The sequence below is a fragment of the Myodes glareolus genome, chromosome 1 (assembly GCF_982192425.1).
Source record: "Myodes glareolus chromosome 1, mMyoGla1.1, whole genome shotgun sequence".
Lineage (NCBI taxonomy): Eukaryota > Metazoa > Chordata > Mammalia > Rodentia > Cricetidae > Myodes > Myodes glareolus.
This window is the reverse complement of record NC_142026.1, coordinates 98189092-98206332: the sequence shown is the minus strand read 5'-3', so window position 1 is coordinate 98206332 and position 17241 is coordinate 98189092. Positions and strand designations below refer to the sequence as shown.

The following is a 17241-nucleotide window of genomic DNA, read 5'->3' as shown; positions in this document are numbered from 1 at the left end:
CTTATTCACGTTGGGTGCCATTCTGTAACATGAAGGGGCCTGCTTGTTGGGGTTTATGTCCTCCCCAGTTCCTCACAGCCAGTAAGCCCCAAAGAAAATCACACAGAGGTCTGTGTAAGTTATAAAACTGACGGGCCCATTAGCTCAGGCTACTTATTAGCTCTTGTAGCTTATATTAACCCATTATTCTTATCTATGTTAGTCACATGGCTTGGTACCTTTCTCAGCGAGGCAGCACACAACTTGCTTCTTTGGTGGTCTGGGCAGAACTGCAAGAAGAGCTTCCTTCTTCCCAGAATACTCCTGTTCTCATTGCTCCACCTCTACTTCCTGTCTGGTTGACCCGCCTATACTTTCTGCCTGGCCAATCAGCATTTATTTAAAACATGATTGACAGAATACAGACAATTCTCCCGCACCACTCCCTTATACAATTATAACTCACTTTAGCACTAGTAAGTCAGTTGTTATAATATGTCATAGTAAAGGCCTAAATTATTTTACTTAATAAACTAATATAATACATTTTTCTTTGGTGGATGGTCTTTATTACAAAGGTACTTTATTTTCTTGCAATGAATATATTTTATTTCTGGTTAGTTAGATTTTAAGTTGGAACGTATTAATATATTACCAGCATATTAATAGGATCCAGCAATCATAATAAAGCACCATAAATCTATGTCTTAAATATCAAGAATTAATTGTTTTGTTGTATTGTGTGGCAGACTTCTCTTGGGGAGACACAACATGTACATGCATACTGCAGGAAGGGAGCCCGTGACAAAGCAAAGTACGGATACTATCACGGTACAACTTTGTGAACTGATTCATTTTATTGGGGTTACTTAAAGAAAAATGGGTGAGAGGTTTCTTACAAAAGCAGAAATGACTCAAAGACAGCTGTGTCACCAAATTCCACCCCAGCATGGGTGACATCTTACAAAAGCTGGAAATCTGGAGCATACTTCATAACCTGCAGGCAGCTCCACAGGTTGGAAAGTGTCCTTTCCAGGGGGCTCAGTTGTTCTCTGTTTTCTCTAGAAAGTTCAACTGCTCTCTACTTCTTTCAGGGTCTGTCTTAGTCACTACTCTGTTGCTGTGAAGAGACACTATGACCGAGGCACCTTATAAAAGAAAGCATTTCACAGTTTGCAGTTTATAGGGTTCGTCCACTATCGTCGTGATGTGGAGTGTTACAGCAGGCAGGGAGGCAGGCGGGTCGGCCGGCAAGCACACAGGCGTGGTGCTGGAGAAGTAGCTCAGAGCTTCACATCCTGATCTGTAGGCAGTGGGGTGGGGGGCTAGGGGAGGTGGAGAGACTGAGACTGGCTGGCTGGCTGGTCTCTGCTCCTTTCAGGCTTGTCTTCAGAGTTGGAAAGAAGGAACATTGTGGTGCAGGAGAATTATCTGTATTCTGTCAATCATGTATTTTAATAAAACGCTGATTGGCCAGGCAGGCAGTATAGGCAGGAAAACCAGACAGGAAGTAGAGGTGATACAATGAGAACAGGAGAATTCTGGGAAGCAGAGAGGTTCCTCTGTCACTCCTGCGCAGACCACCTAAGAGGCAACATGTAAGCTGTCACATTGAAAAAGGTACTGAGCCGTGTGCTAACGTAGATAAGGATAATGGGGTAACATAAGTTATAAGAACTAATAAGTAGCCTAACCTAATGAGCCAATCAGTTTATAATCTTATGAAGTCTTGTGAGTAATTTTCTTTGGGCTTGCCAGTTGTGGGGTACTGGGCGGGACAGATACCCTAACAAGCCAGCCCTCGTGTTACAACATTGGACATATGACCAGTTTCAGGGACTTCCTGAAGCTACTTTGAGTTGTTTATTTCTTTTCTTAACGAGCTTCCTTGCAGAATGGAATGTCTGAATTTCTGAGGAAACTGCTCTGCGATGTGTGGCTGGGATAATGGCTCAGTAGGGAAGAGTGCACTGTGAGCAAGTTTGAGGACTTGAATTTGAATCCCAGCACACATGTAAAGAGCCATAAATGACCAAATGTGCCTGTAGCTACATTACTGGAGCAGTGGGTGGCAGATATCATAGGCCAGCCTAGCCAAAATGTCAAGTTCCAGTTCAGTGAGAGACATTGTCTCAAGATAGAAAGACAGAGAGCAATAGTGAAAGATGCCTAATGTCTATCACAGGCCTTTGCGTGCACGCAACAACATGCATGCAGCAATTTCTCAGTTTGGACACTGGAAGTTCCACGCCCAGAGTAGCAAGCCATTCAGTCCTATGAGGGCTTTCTTTCTGACTTACATATATGTTCCTCGTGTGGTAGAAACAGAAGGATTAAGTACAGAGGAGGCCCTACTCTGTGACCATAGAAATCTAATTACTTCCCAATGTTCTCATCTCCAAATATCATCATGTCCAGGGGTACGGTTTCAAAATATGAATTTGGAAGTAGTATAATTCATTCCATAGCAGCCAACATTAGGAAAAATAAACTATCAGGAAATGACGTGTTTCACGTGGACTTGTAAATTTGTGTATATATGCACTCAGCAGTATGAAAATGTCCAGCCATGTTCTCAGATGCTTTTACACACAGGTGCACATATGTGGAGGTTCAAGGTTGCAGTTAGTGTCTCTCCTTGATGGCAGGGTCTTCCACTGAAGCTAGAGCTCATGGATCCCTCTAGGATGGCTAGCCAGTCACCTTCAGGAATCCACCTGGCTCCCCAGGCTTCTCCACTTGAGTCTTCATATAGAAGATACTTATTTTAAAATGACCATAACTTGGGCTGATTGCTCAGTGCACAGAGGCATTTGTTAGTGAGCCTGATTGCCTGAATGTGCTCCCTGGGTCCCACAACGTGGAAGAAGAGAACCAACTCCCCAGAGTTGCCAGCTGAACTTTACCTATGTACCATGGCATGTGCACTTCCCCAGAATAAAATAAATAAATGTAAAACTATTCTTTAAAGATTGTAACTTAATAATGGTATGTTTCAAGTGGTAAGTATTGGGGTAGTATTGATTTGTTGTTCTTGGCACCCTCTTATTGTTCTTCTTAAGATGTTAGAAATATGTCTTAATATTTCTTTCCTGGAAGATACTGGTGTGTTTGATATAGATGTGGACTTGTTTTTGCACTGTGCCTGCAGAATTAGATCATTGCTTTCTCACTGTATGAGTTTTAGTGAAAGGAATATGAAAGATCATAAAGGTAGCACAACTTTAGAACTTTCTCTCTCTCTCTCTCTCTCTCTCTCTCTCTCTCTCTCTCTTTCGCTCTCTTGCCTATTTTGACTAAGATGACTTGCCTGTGTGTAGATTAGGTTGGGAGATCATAATGGACTTTTCTACTCCTCCTCAGCCCTGCTGTCACAGTAGGATCATGGTACTTGAACAAACCTACCTAGCTATCTATTTACTGTGGAAAACAGCAGCCATATTTGGCCTTCAGTTGTTGCTCGCTGACCTCCGCATTAGAGTTTAAACTGAAAGAATGCTTACTACTGTAATGTTTTTCTGTTATTTTCATGTATTTTGATAACTTAAAATCTTGTTCTTTCTAATTCATTGTTTTAATTTCAAGCTCCCGTTTAGTTTCTCCTACTTACCATCTTGAATGCCACACTCTTTTCTATCGGTAGCATCCTTTCTAGTCTCTCTGGGAGCCTCCTATATCTTTCCTGCCTTGTTATTGGGACTCCTCCTCTTACTCAAACCTTTCCTGAGTTTCAGAAAATGATGATGGTAAATGTGGGCTTGCTGGATATCCAAGCATAGCCTTTCATCAGCGGTGCTTGAGGAAGATGTGTTAAAGGATGTGGGACTTGACGTCATTCACCAAGGGCTGAATGGAAATTAACTGTTAGAAAGAAGAGTATTTCAGGAAATCCTTGGTGAGGGGGACTCAGCTACTCAACTCATCCCTCTCCTGTTTCATTCTTGAAATAGTGACTCCTCACAACAGGCTACTCCTTTGTGGGATCATCTTGTGGAACAAAGTACTGAAGGTACTTGGGCCTTGGAAATCTGTCTATTTCATTTCCATTTTCTTCTTAGTAAGATAAGGTGGGGCTCAGAGCAGAACTCCCCTAGGGACGTCCGCTTTGCTCTGGGTGTCCTTATCAGTCGGATTCACTTTTCTTCCCTTTTTTTCTTTCCAGTTCTTTTTCTCTTTTTCTTTTTAAACAAAGCATTGCTATGCATCACTGGATGGTCAGCTACTGACTGTGTAGTCCAGTCTGTCCTTAAGTTCATGGCTGTCTCTTGACCTTAGGCTTTTGTCTATTAGGGTGACTGGCATGTGAGCCCATCTCCAGCCTGGTCGTTCATCTTAATGACTATTTAACATGGGATAGAGCAAATGTTCTTCCTCCTCTCACACTCAGTCACCGCGAGTCACTGCAATGTGTGTGGATTTCTCCAGGGTCTCTAATTCAGTTGAATTCTGACACTGTCCACTTGGAGGTGACATTCGATCTCAAAGACTGAGTATTCAGTCCCATGTGATCATGTCTGCTTCAGATGCCCTAGGGGCTTGAGAGCGCAGGGCTGATCAGGGGAAGGGGACTGACCCAATATTCTTTGAGCCATGTAGTTCTGGAGCACCCTTGGCCTGGAGTGCTGCTGCTCTCTAGGGTGCTGTGGACTGCAGATGCCCAGCCCACGTCAGGTTTACATTTACATTCACTCACTAGTTCAGAACAGCAGATTCGTTCATTGTCAATGAAACAGTTCTAAACCCTTAACAAGAATCAAACTATAAGGGAGCTAGAAAAGGGAATTTGTAAGTCTGTATGTTTACATAGGTCCGCTAACACATAAGGAGAGCTCTGGGGAAGGCTACTACCTAGAGCTCAATGTGTGTGCATGTGATACAAGGACAGATGCAAGCTGGTCCTTCCCTGAGACTTTCTCCTCTCTCTTCCGTAGCCCTCATGATGCTGGCCTGGGTTGTGCAGAGAACTATGTTCTCTGGTCAGATGGCCTCTGTTTTCCTCTCTTCCTTTCATTTATAGCATATCATTCTTAATCTCGGATGCTTTCCTGAGAAAGAGTTGGGAAGAGAGACAGAGACAGACAGACAGAGAAAGTTTCTACATATTCCAAGATGGCCTGGAACTCACTGTATGTGTAGTGACTTTCTGTCCTTCCTCCTTAGTCTCCTGTGTGTTTATTATAATTGTACATTTTTATAAATGAGTGATCTTGAATGTTTTAAAATAATAATTTAAAAGTCTATGCAAGGATAGAAATTTTCAAAGCAAACCATAATCTGTGAGCACAAAAACATTTGCATGATGTTTTCGTATTTAATATTCACCAGAAATACTATGTACATAGAAAAAAGACCAATCTATTGAAAGAATTAGCTTCAAGATGTAAAGGAATATATGTTGAATTCTTCTCCCTTCCTCGAAACCATGCAGGTAATATATGCTCTGAATACCAAAAACGATGAACACGAGTCTGCAATTCAGGCCCTCAAAGATGCTCATGAAGAAGAAATCCAACAAATTCTTGCAGAAACAAGAGAAAAAATACTGCTCTATAAAAGCAAGGTAACAGAAGAGGTAGACCTTAGGAGAAAGATTCAAGTTCTGGAAGCGTCCTTGGAAGACCATGTGAAGATGAAGCAGCAAGCTCTGACGGAGTTTGAAGCCTTTAAGCACAGAGTTGCGGACATGCAGCTTTGTGCTGAGGCCCAGCATGTCCAGCGCATAGTAACCATGTCTCGGGAGGTTGAAGAGATTAGAAAGAAGTTTGAAGAGAGGTTGCGGAGCTTTGGACAGCTCCAAGTGCAGTTTGAGAAGGACAAACGGTTGGCCCTGGAAGATTTGAGAACCACCCACAGGCGGGAAGTCCAAGAGCTATTGAAGTCGCAGCAGGACCACAGTGCTTCGGTGAACAAGGGACAGGAGAAGGCAGAGGAGCTGCACAGGATGGAGGTGGAGGCCTTGAACAGCACCCTGGAAGAGCTGCGACTTGAGAAGAAAAAGCTCATGGAGGAGTATGAAGGCAGGCTGAACAAAGCTCAGGTATTTTACGAGCGTGAGCTGGATAACTTGAAAAGGTCGCAGCTCTTCACAGCGGAAAGCCTGCAGGCAAGCAGGGACAAGGAGGCCGAGCTTCGCAGAGAGTTCCAGGGACAAGAAGCCATTCTGCGGAAAACCATAGGAAAATTGAAGACCGAGTTGCAGATGGTGCAAGATGAAGCCAGCAGCCTTCTTGACAAATGCCAAAAGCTGCAGGCGGCCCTGACCGCAGCAGAGAATAATGTGCAGGTGAGTGGGCATGGGTCAGTTAGTCTTTTCTTTCTTTACATGGGTGTGTGTGCGTGTGTGTGTGTGTCTGAGTCTGTGTATGTGGAAACCTGAGGTTGACACTGGGTGTTTTCTCAGATGGCTTTCTACCTTCTGTGTTGAGGCAGAGCCTTTGCTACACCAGAGGACTCCATTGACCTTTTCAGATATCAGACTAGTCAGGTTGTGCTGGGGTTTCCTGGCCTCTGCCTCCCTGGCTCTGACACTGCAAGGGGCCATCATGCTCACCTGGCTCTATCTGGGTTCTGGGGAATCTGAACCCTGTCCGAACATTTGGATAACAGACACTTTACCCATACCCACTGAGCAATCTACACATGCACGTGCACACACATATACACACATACACGCACGCACGCACGCATGCATGCTTTAAAAAACTTCATTTTGGATTGATTTATTTTAGTTATGTGGGTGTTTTACTTGTGTTAATGGATGGTTGTATGCCACGATGTGGATTCTTGGGAACTAAACCCGATTTCTCGGCAAGAGCAGCAAGTGGTCTTAACTGCTAAGCCATTGCTTATCCTTACCCATTTTGTTCATATGCATTGCTTTGTTGACTTGGAGGGCAGCCTGGCTGGCTTTAGAATCAGCTGTTTATATTCATACCACTTTATTACACCTCCAACCCATTTTTTGTCTTTGCCCTTGTGTGGGAAAAAAAAAGTAGAAGGGGTAATTTTTATTACCTTTAACTATTATTAATTCGGACATCAAGCATCCAAAAGATAAGTTTAAACCTGTTGATACTATGAATGGGTTTCATTTAAACAGCTTACTAGTATTTCCACCAGAGTTATAGTATCAAGCCTAGGGGTTGATTGTGCTCTTTTCCCTTAAATAAGGATGGTCTGCCTCCTTATTTGGTATTTAGCCACTGAACAAAAATAATATTTTTTTTTGGTGGTGTACACCTTTAATTCCAGCACTTGGGAAGCAGAGCCAGGCAGATCTCTGAGTCTGAGACCACTGGTCTATCAAGTGAGTTCCAGGACAGCCAGAACTACACAGAGAAACCCTGTGTCAAAAAACCAAGCAACCGAACAACCAAACAAAAAGTAGAATTTAATTAGAGTCAGTCCACACTTGGAAAAGATGCCAAAAGCTTCTACGAGCTTTATCATGCTGGCACAGAAAGCTTCCTGGCTGTGCTAATGTCTGCAGAGCATTAGAATTCATTAGGCAGGGTAGAAATAGACGTCCCTAATTGGGTCATATGACTTCAAATGTCAGGTTATGCTACCTCATCTTACAGAGTTCAAACTAAGTAGTCCTAGTTCCACAGACCTCTCCAGTAAGAGAAAGGTGTTGCTTGCAATTTAAATAGATGATTTAGCATTGTGTCATACTTGCATTTTGATTATGACTATTTGATCTTTCTTAGGTTCTGCAAAAACAGCTTGATGATGCCAAGGAGGGGGAAATGGCCTTGTTGAGCAAGCACAGGGAAGTGGAAAGTGAGCTAGCAGCGGCCCAGGAGCGTTTACAACAGCAAGCGTCAGACCTTGTCCTCAAAGCTAGTAAGTCCACCCACAGCTCCGTGTGGTGCTCAGCCAAAACCCGCTCTTTGCTGCTCTTTCAAACAATATCTGAGCAAAGTGCTTCTAATTTAATATTTACCATCCCTTCTAATGATTTAAAATGGTTTATTTTGTTTTTATTTTAAAATAATATCTAGCATTTTCTTGAATAATTATAACAATGAAATGATGAAATCATCAACAGTTGTGGGGCACAGCCCCTCCCCCTCCCCACAGCAGTCTCCAGAAAGTAGTCCTTTTAGGACTCCACTGGAGTTAAGCCAGGTCAGAAAGGATTCTCAGGACAAGCCAATTTGAAGCAGTATTGTTTACCTGAAGAAAATTTTTTTTATTGATTTTATTGAGCTATAGAATATTCTCTGTTTCCCTCCCTTTCTCTCCCCTCCCCTTCAACCTTCTCCCATGGTCCCCATGCTCCCAATTTACTCAGGAGATCTTGTCTTCTTCTACTTCCCAGGTAGATCAGATCCATGTGTGTCTCTCTTAGGGTCCTCATTGTTGTCTAGGATTGTGATGTGTAGGCTGGTTTTCTTTGCTTTAGGTCTAAAAGCCACTTACAAGTGAGTACATGTGACACTTGTGTTTCTGGGTCTGGGTTACCTCACTCAATATGATGTTTTTTAGCTCCATCCATGTGCCTGCAAAATTCAAGATGACATTATATTTTTTTTGCTGTGTAGTACTCTATTCTGTAAATGTACCACATTTTCCTTATCCATTCTTTGGTCGAGGGATATTTAGGTTGCTTCATAGCAGCATTGTTTGCCTGAAGAGATTTTTAATGTAGATTTAAACCCGGGATCAACAAAAGAGAGGTGATCCCTGAACAAATAAGACACACCGACATGTGGGCATGGCCTTCTCAAGGGAGGCTGCACCTGGCTGCCTTCCCAGTAGCCATCCTTATGATGCTAGTGCATTTCCAGTTGCCATCTTTAGAGCTGTCAAGGTATCCGAGGTTGGAAGGGGGCTCCTGGAGTGGTCCAATCAAAATCCAGGATTTTTGTCACCATGGCATCCCCAAAATCACATGAACTGTCAACAAAAGTTAATAGACTAGTTTGTGAGATTCCCAGAAAATATTTGTGGAAGGCAGAAGACCAAATTCAAAGTTAGGTATGCTCAAGCCCTAAGCAAGGTTCATTGCTGTTCTTACTTTCTTATTTGGGAATCTCTTTATGGAGGAGGAGCAGTGTCCCCGTGTAAGCAGTGTTTCCAGCATGTGTTGACTGTGCTGGGATGCTCAGGTTTCTGTTGGTGAACGGCCGCACCTAAGCTTTGGACCAGGTGGATCCTTCCTTCCTGTTTTCCCTTCTTGTCCCTTGTCTTCCTAGCCTGCCTCAGGATGCCTCTGAGTTTTTGGTTTTAGGAGTATATTTTTAAAGAATACACTCCCAAAAATGAGCAATTTATTCTTCTTTATTCTTCCTCTCTCCTTCCCTATGTCTGTTTGTCTGTCTGACTCTGGAAGAATTTGTATGTAGGGAACAAAGGCGATTTCACACTGGACAGCTGAGTCACCCATCTGATGTGCCAGTGTTCTTCACTTCATAGCTCTCAGAAGGAAGGTGCCAGTCCAGGTCGTCCGAGGTTGCCTTTTGTCAAAATGGACTGTGTATCCAGTGAAGCTGTCTCAGGACCCCTTTCCTTTTGATTGACTCACTGGTGACTTTTCTTGTCCATAAAGTAGTCATTTTTAATGATCTTCAGTTTGTATCAGAATCAATGAGGCGGTTTGTGAGCCCACAGATGCTGTGCTTCCCTCAGGCCTTCCCACTCTCTGGGCTGCAGTACTCTCTTTCTGGCTGTTTGTCCAGGGTTCTTTGGAAATCTCTGCTTAAATGATGCTTTCTATGAGAACCTGTTCCACACTCTAGATTTCCCATCTTCCTTTACCCGTGCCTTCCCCTCACCTGTTTTTAAATAGAGTACATTCTAGTTAGTCTTCCAGTTTCAAATATGTAGACAATGTGTACTGATCATATCCAGCCCTTCCACTCCCTCTTACCCAGTTTTACTGTCATTTGCTTTATTTTTTTTGTAAATTTGTTGTCCTCTATTTTTCAATCTGGTCCTTCCTTAAAATGAATTCAATTGAAACACCACTGCTGCCTGCCACCCTTGTTCCAGAGAGAGAGAGACAGAGACAGAGAGAGAGAGAGAGAGAGACAGAGATTGTTAGGGGTGGAGCACGAGAAGATTGAATGACTCCTTGTCATTTCATGGTGTTAGTGCATCCTCTCTTTTCCTTGGTTGCGCCCAGGAGACTTTCCATGAGCTTCTGAGTTCTCCTACTTTGCTTGTTTAGCTTGCATTCTTCTCCTTTTGTTAAAAGTAAGATGTTGCCAGGGAGCAGCATTAGGGGTGTAAAAATGGACTTTCTATTTTAAAAGATTATAATTGCTAAGACTGTCCCATGGTGAACATTTCCCCTTTGTACAGCAAGGAAGCCAAAGCGAAACTTGTAACCCATTCAGGCGTGAAGTACGGTTATGCCATTAAAGACACACTTTCATGTCAATGGTCTTAAAAATTAAGGAAATTTTCTTTGTGGGGGGCGGTTTCTAGGCCATATTGGAATGCTTCGAGCAACTCAGATGACCCAGGAAGTTACAATTAAAGATTTAGAGTCAGAAAAATCCATAGCCAACGAGAGATTATGTCAGCTTGAAGAGGAAAGAGCTTTTCTGCAAAGCAGAACGCAGAGTCTGGATGAAGAACAGAAGCAGCAGGTGCTGGAGCTGGAGAAGGTATTGTGATGGGTGCCGGGGGCGGGGGGAACGGGCAGGGACGTTCAGATCCCACTCCTGCTACACGGGAGCCACTTGCTTCTAGTCTAGTGTGTGTCGGTTTGTTTTTGAGGAATGAGGTTAAAGAGAGGCCACACAGTATTATGTATGCATTCCGGTTACTTGGGTAATAATCTAGTTTTAAAAAAATCTAAAAATATCAATTTATTTCAGGCCAGAAATTGAGTTAACTCTTATTGCATTGGGATTTGTACTTTATTAAATATCATATTAAATATACTTTTTAAATAAGTGATGTATGTTATTGCATACACTCCTAGGAAACTGGTTTCTTTTTTTCCTCTCCCTTCCCCTACACCTACTTCCTTCCTTTCTTTATGGTTTGGGTTTCTGTTTTTTGAACTGGGATGAACCTCAGGGCCTTATATGTGTTAGAAAAATGCTTTGCGTCTGAATTCTCTTCCCAGGCTTGTTTCACTTTTTATTTTGGAACAGGGTCACTTTAAGTCTTGCTAAAGCTGGCCCTGAACTGTGATTCTCTGTGTAAATAAAAATGAGAGAGCATGTCATTACCAGCTCTGTATTTTCTCTTCCCCAATTGAATTGATTTATATTCTCATATTCTCTCTCTCTCTCTCTCTCTCTGTCTCTCTCTCTGTCTCTGTCTCTGTCTCTCCCTCTCTCTTTCTCTCTCTCTCCCTCTCACACACACACATACACTTTTCTACCCACCTAGGCTGTACCTTTTTCTTGTGTTCTCTAACAACATAAAATAGACACCCTTTCGTAGAACTCATAAAACTATTGCCACTGTCCTTTTACTTTCTTTTATCACTGAATTGTGATTGGCTAAAAGGTACATAATTAATACACCAATTGTACTGAATAATATTATTTGAGTAGTTAGTAGGTAGATTTTTATGTACTGCACACAAACCTTTCTTTTAAGTTTGCCACTACCCAAGCCCACATTTGGTTCTAATACAGCAACAGTTCTTTCATTTCTTGATTGAATATATTTTATTTTGCATCAGCCACCTTGTCCCCCTCTGAGAAAACCAACTGTAAGCTTTCAAAGTCTAGATCCCAGAGCAGTTGGTTCCTTCCAGTTCACGTGTATCTAAGGTGTTCAAACATCGGTAGCGCTGATGAACAAAGGAGGTGCCACTTCTTAATCTTTTTTGTTTTCATTCAAGAAAGTAAATGAAGCAAAGAGAACTCAGCAAGAATATTATGAAATGGAGATTAAAAACCTGCAAAATAGATTGGAAGGCGAGGTGGCCCAGCTGAATGAGGCCCATTCGAAGACTTTAGAGGAGCTAGCCTGGAAGCACCACATGGCCATAGAGGCTGTGCACAGCAACGCCAGCCGAGATAAGAAGAAGCTGCAAATGGTGAGTGCAAGCTGGCGGGAGTCACTGCTCCTGCCTTGTCACCATGGTTCCAGTAGTGGAATTTCTTCCCTGCCCTCCTCTTGAGACAGGACCTCACTATGTACCTCAGCCTATCTCGCCCTCATCATTCTCCTGCCTCCACCTCCCAAGCTCATGCCCCACCACACCTGGCTTGTATTAAGTTCTCGGTGGGGGCATGGATTATTAGCACAGACTACTTTATCCGAGCCATCACAGAAGACTCTTTGTTCTGGGGCTTTCTCATCATGAGATAACTGTACCAATCAGGAAGCCTTAATTCACTTGCATAGATATCTCTTGTTGATAGCTTTCTTGTCTGGGACCATTGTTTATGTATGTGTGTTTTTATTTTCCTTCCTTTCACCATGTGGATGGTACTGCCAATATTGCACAGTAGAAAACTGTCTGACACCTGGGCCTTGACTGTGGTGGCATTACCCTACCTCTGGCACCTTCTCCGACAGAAGAGGCTGTGATACGTCCTATAACGTTCCTGAAAGGGTCCAGTGGGCACAGATGCTGGGTACTCAGACATGTCCTCGCTGTGGTGATCAGCAGTGTCCTGGGGATGGTTGTCATGTGCCATGCATTGCAATTATGCTTTACAAATACTTTTTTGGTTCATCCTTATGACAGTTGATGGTTGCTGCACCCTGTTTACTGATGAGTGGATGCACTCAGTCACAAGCAGTTGATAAGAGCTGGTTGGATCTCAGATCTGTCAAATCCTATTGCATTTAAATACCCTCATGCAAATGTTAATAGAGGTGCTAACATTTTATATGGTAGCACTTTATAGTTTACTAGTGATTTTCTGTGGTATATCTTTTGATACCAATGACTTGGAGATTAGTGTCATTTTTATTATAAAGTATATACTATATTTAATAAGCCTAAATGATTTTTTGCAAAACCATGAACCTGATTAAGTGGAATAGTTAAGACACAAATTCAAATTTAGATGTTTGGTCTTAATATCTCTTCATTTTGTGGCCTAAGTACTGGAAGAAATATTTTAAGATGTAAAATTTCAAATTTTAAGTAAGATTTCCTGTTAGAATGTTACTTCTTTCTGAACTAGTATGTGTGCATCTAGGCACAGACGAAAATTTCTCAAGCCTGATTGCCATTCTGTCTGTGCCAGCTCACACCTCCCATCCTTCTGTGGTCCTGTGCCTGCTTACAGAGGCAGCTGTCACTGCTCAGGGTGCCGCACTAATGCATGCAGTGGACGAGGCTGCTCGCGATTTCCTCCCTCGCCACTGTCTGTCATCTTTATTTATGTGTTCGTTTGTAATTGATGATGTCCTGCTTTCAGGTGCTGTTTAAGCACGCCCACTTTGTCTTTACCTCATCACTCCCAATCATCACCCAGGAAGTTCTGATCTTTGAGCCGCCTGCAAACCTGCCTTAGCCCACAGATGCTTCTTTCACAAAATAATTTCCATGTATTTATTTTTATTTTATGTGTGAGCATCTTCCCTGTACAAAAACTGCTCTACATTTGTGCAGTGCCTGTTGAAGTCAAAGGAGGACATTGAAGCCCCTGGAATTGGAATTACAGAAAGTTATGAGCCACTGTGTGGGTGCTGGGAATCAAATTTGGGTCCACTGGAAGAGCAGTCAGTGCTCTTAACTGCTGAGCCATCTCTCCAGCCCTCCACTTACAGCCCTTAAAATGTTTTTCACAACATGTTTGCCACTGGAAAGATGACTTGGACTTTCCTGTATGTTAGCACATTCAAAAAGCTCTGTGTTGTGTTGTAAGTTTCCTTGGGAAAACACACACACCCGCTCACTCCAGAACAGGAGCCTGTAACACACCAAAGTAACAATTACACCAGTGTCCAAGTTGTGGAAATGATGAGTGATTATTGGGGTTCCTAGCAGGAGCTTAGATGAGGAATAACAAGGAGCAGGAATGACTCAGAAGCAGCTGCATCTATAAAAAGCCCACCTCACCAACGCTGCAGTGGTAGCAAACACTCTGCATGGGCTGCAAGAAGCTGCCAGGGTCTGAGACTCAAACTCATGGCTGGGCTGGCCAGAGCTCCTGCCCTAGCCATTCTTTCCTGCTTTTATGACGCTGGGGAGGAGCCTCTGAGAATCTCACAAGCTTTCCCTTCACCACACCTGTGACATTTTGCTTACCTCCTGTGGTCCCTGAGCTCCTGGAGAGAAAGTTTCTATTCGAAGGGACTTACCAGAGAACTCTCTGGGTTGCCTTATCTGTACCACTTACCCAAATAGTGTGTTTCTTGCCTGCTGCCCCCTTCCCGTGTTGCTACCCAGCTAACATACTAATTGTGTAAGATAAAACCAGATCCTTCCACAACAGCCTTTCTCTAACGTCAAAGTATTAAAAAAAAAAAAAAAACATTTAAGGGAAACAGATCAGGGCCTTGCTCAGCCATCGTCCATCCCCCTGCAGCAGATGGGAACAAACACAGAGACCCAGAGCTGGACATTATGCAGAGAATGAGAGACCTTGGAACACTCAGCCCTAAATGGGATGTCTTCCTCAAATTCCTCCCCTCAGGACTGAGGGATCCCTGCAGAAGAGTAGGCAGAACTTGTGTCAGAGCCAGAATGAGGGGTGGACTCTGAGGAGACCCCCTACATCAGCATGGTCAGTGTGTGTATGGACTCACAGAGTCTGAGGCAGGAGACCCCCTACATCAGCATGGTCAGTGTGTGTATGGACTCACGGAGTCTGAGGAGACCCCCTACATCAGCATGGTCGGTATGTGTATGGACTCACGGAGTCTGAGGCAGGAGACCCTCTACATCAGCATGGTCAGTGTGTGTATGGACTCACGGAGTCTGAGGCAGGAGACCCTCTACATCAGCATGGTCAGTGTGTGTATGGACTCACAGAGTCTGAGAAGACCCCCTACATCAGCATGGTCGGTGTGTGTATGGACTCACAGAGTCTGAGGCAGGAGACCCCCTACATCAGCATGGTCGGTGTGTGTATGGACTCACAGAGTCTGAGGAGACCCCCTACATCAGCATGGTCAGTGTGTGTATGGACTCACGGAGTCTGAGGAGACCCTCTACGTCAGCATGGTTAGTGTGTGTATGGACTCACAGAGTCTGAGGAGACCCCCTACATCAGCATGGTCGGTGTGTGTATGGACTCACAGAGTCTGAGGCAGGAGACCCTCTACATCAGCATGGTCAGTGTGTGTATGGACTCACAGAGTCTGAGGAGACCCCCTACATCAGCATGGTCGGTGTGTGTATGGACTCACAGAGGCTGAGGAGACCCCCTACATCAGCATGGTTGGTGTGTGTATGGACTCACAGAGTCTGAGGAGACCCCCTACATCAGCATGGTCAGTGTGTGTATGGACTCACAGAGTCTGAGGAGACCTCCTACATCAGCATGGTCGGTGTGTGTATGGACTCACAGAGTCTGAGGCAGGAGACCCTCTACATCAGCATGGTCGGTGTGTGTATGGACTCACAGAGTCTGAGGCAGGAGACCCTCTACATCAGCATGGTCAGTGTGTGTATGGACTCACGGAGTCTGAGGCAGGACCCCTGCCGTGTTTTATGGCTTCCAGTTGAGTGTTTATATGGGACTCCTGAATGCCAACAGTGGATCTCTTGAGTTCCTTTCCTTCTGTTTGTTTTGTCCAATTCTGACCTGTTTTTGTTTATCTTATTATATTTTATTAGAAGTCTGTTGTTTTTTTCTAATGAGAGACAAAGGGTGGATCTCGATGGGAGGGGTTAGGAGGAGTAGAGAAAAGGGAAAAACTATTTTCAATGAAAGAAAAAATGTAAGCTGCTTATCTTAAGGAGCTTAGTGACTAATAAATATATTTATGAAAGTGAATAAATAGTGTTTAGCTAAGATGACCTCTCTGTTCCTTATTTATTGCAAACGGATTACATTTCCTACCGTAACTATAGTTCACCATCTTAATGAAAGTACAGGGACAACCTGTGCAGAAACAGTGACATAGCACCTGGACTGCCCTCCTCAGACAGGGTAGCTCTTAGCTGCCCCTAGGACCTGGCCTTTCAGAAGGTCTTCCCCGAAGATGGAAAGCTCTGCTGCTGAAACTGTATGTCTATGAAAACGCAGACCACCTGCCTTCCTCCTGGAACTCTGGAAGAGGGTGCCCTATTGAGAGGGACCTGGGCTCCGAGGCTCCCAGGAGCCTCCCTCCAGACTTTGTATCCTTCTGTTGTCACAGCTTGCTAGAGGAGTCCAGCATGTCCCGTGTGCAGGGTCCTGGGAAGCCAGTGCCTCCTAGTCCTGTAGACTCCTCTCGCGCACTTTTCCCTCAGTAGATTGGGATTTAAGTATTTTCACCACAATAAACCATGGCTGTGTTGTATACCAACACTTGTGGCTACTCCTAGAATATCCTCTAACTTCAGTTTCTCATGGAGGTCCCTAACAACCATACCACAACTTTCCTCACCATACACAGCAGAAGCAATGCTCTAACCAAGCTGTGTGTGGACACGCACCTCCGTTGTGTTTAGACATTCCTTTCCTCTGCCCAGAATGCTCGCTTCCCTTCTGCTCTGCCATTACTTTTAACTGGTATGCTCTTCAAACTCTTAGTGTCAAGTTCACAGGAAACTCCATCCCCCAAACTCCAAAACGCAGTTCATGTATCCAGAAATGAGCTCAGCCTGGACTAAAGAGGATTTCTAGCAAAAGCTAGAAAAGCTAGCATTGCTTGGGAACTTGTAAAACTGCTCCCCCTCTTCCAAAAGGAGTCACTTCCCTTACTTCTGACAGCCAGGGACATATGGCTACCTGTGGTGCCTATAGGAGCATACCAAAGCTCCCTCTGGCCTCCAGGCTCCTAGCCTGTTTCCTCTCCTCCTCTTCTCCTAAGTCCAGCTCAGGGGATTCCCTCATAACCCACTATTCCTGCAGGCTGCTCTTGAGGGTGTGTTTGCTCCCTCTACACTGCTCCTGCTTCTCTCGCCTGTTTTCTCGTTCTCTGTTCACTGTTTCCCCCGCCCCCCCTCCTCCTGCAGACAGCCCTGGCCACATCCAGTCAGCTGACCATGTTCAGCCTACTTCTTTCTCTCTCTGCCCTGGACTTTTTCCAGATGCCTTTGGCTGTTTTCTCTCTTATATCTAAAATAAAAACCTTACCCTTCCACACACTGTGGAGTGGTTCTGGTGTCAGTTTATACACTTAGGAATCACTTTTTCTCTAAGGTTCCCCCTTCAAAGTTTATCCATTCCCTGCCTA

At 44.0% G+C, this 17241-nt stretch overlaps 1 protein-coding gene across 11 annotated transcripts in view; it reads left to right on the top strand.

The window, feature by feature from the left end:
- Fam184a (family with sequence similarity 184 member A) overlaps positions 1 to 17241 on the top strand; it is a 138260-nt gene that overhangs the window by 63657 nt on the left and 57362 nt on the right. For all 11 annotated transcript variants that reach the window (XR_015002012.2, XM_085690076.2, XM_085690069.2 and 8 more), the window contains exons 2-5: positions 5408 to 6262; positions 7689 to 7824; positions 10414 to 10595; positions 11792 to 11989. Coding sequence is in view for 10 of the 11 variants with exons in the window: in XM_085690076.2 (XP_085546202.2) it covers positions 5408 to 6262; positions 7689 to 7824; positions 10414 to 10595; positions 11792 to 11989 (1371 nt within the window). In the remaining variant the exon portion in view is untranslated. The remainder of the gene's footprint in view (positions 1 to 5407; positions 6263 to 7688; positions 7825 to 10413; positions 10596 to 11791; positions 11990 to 17241) is intronic.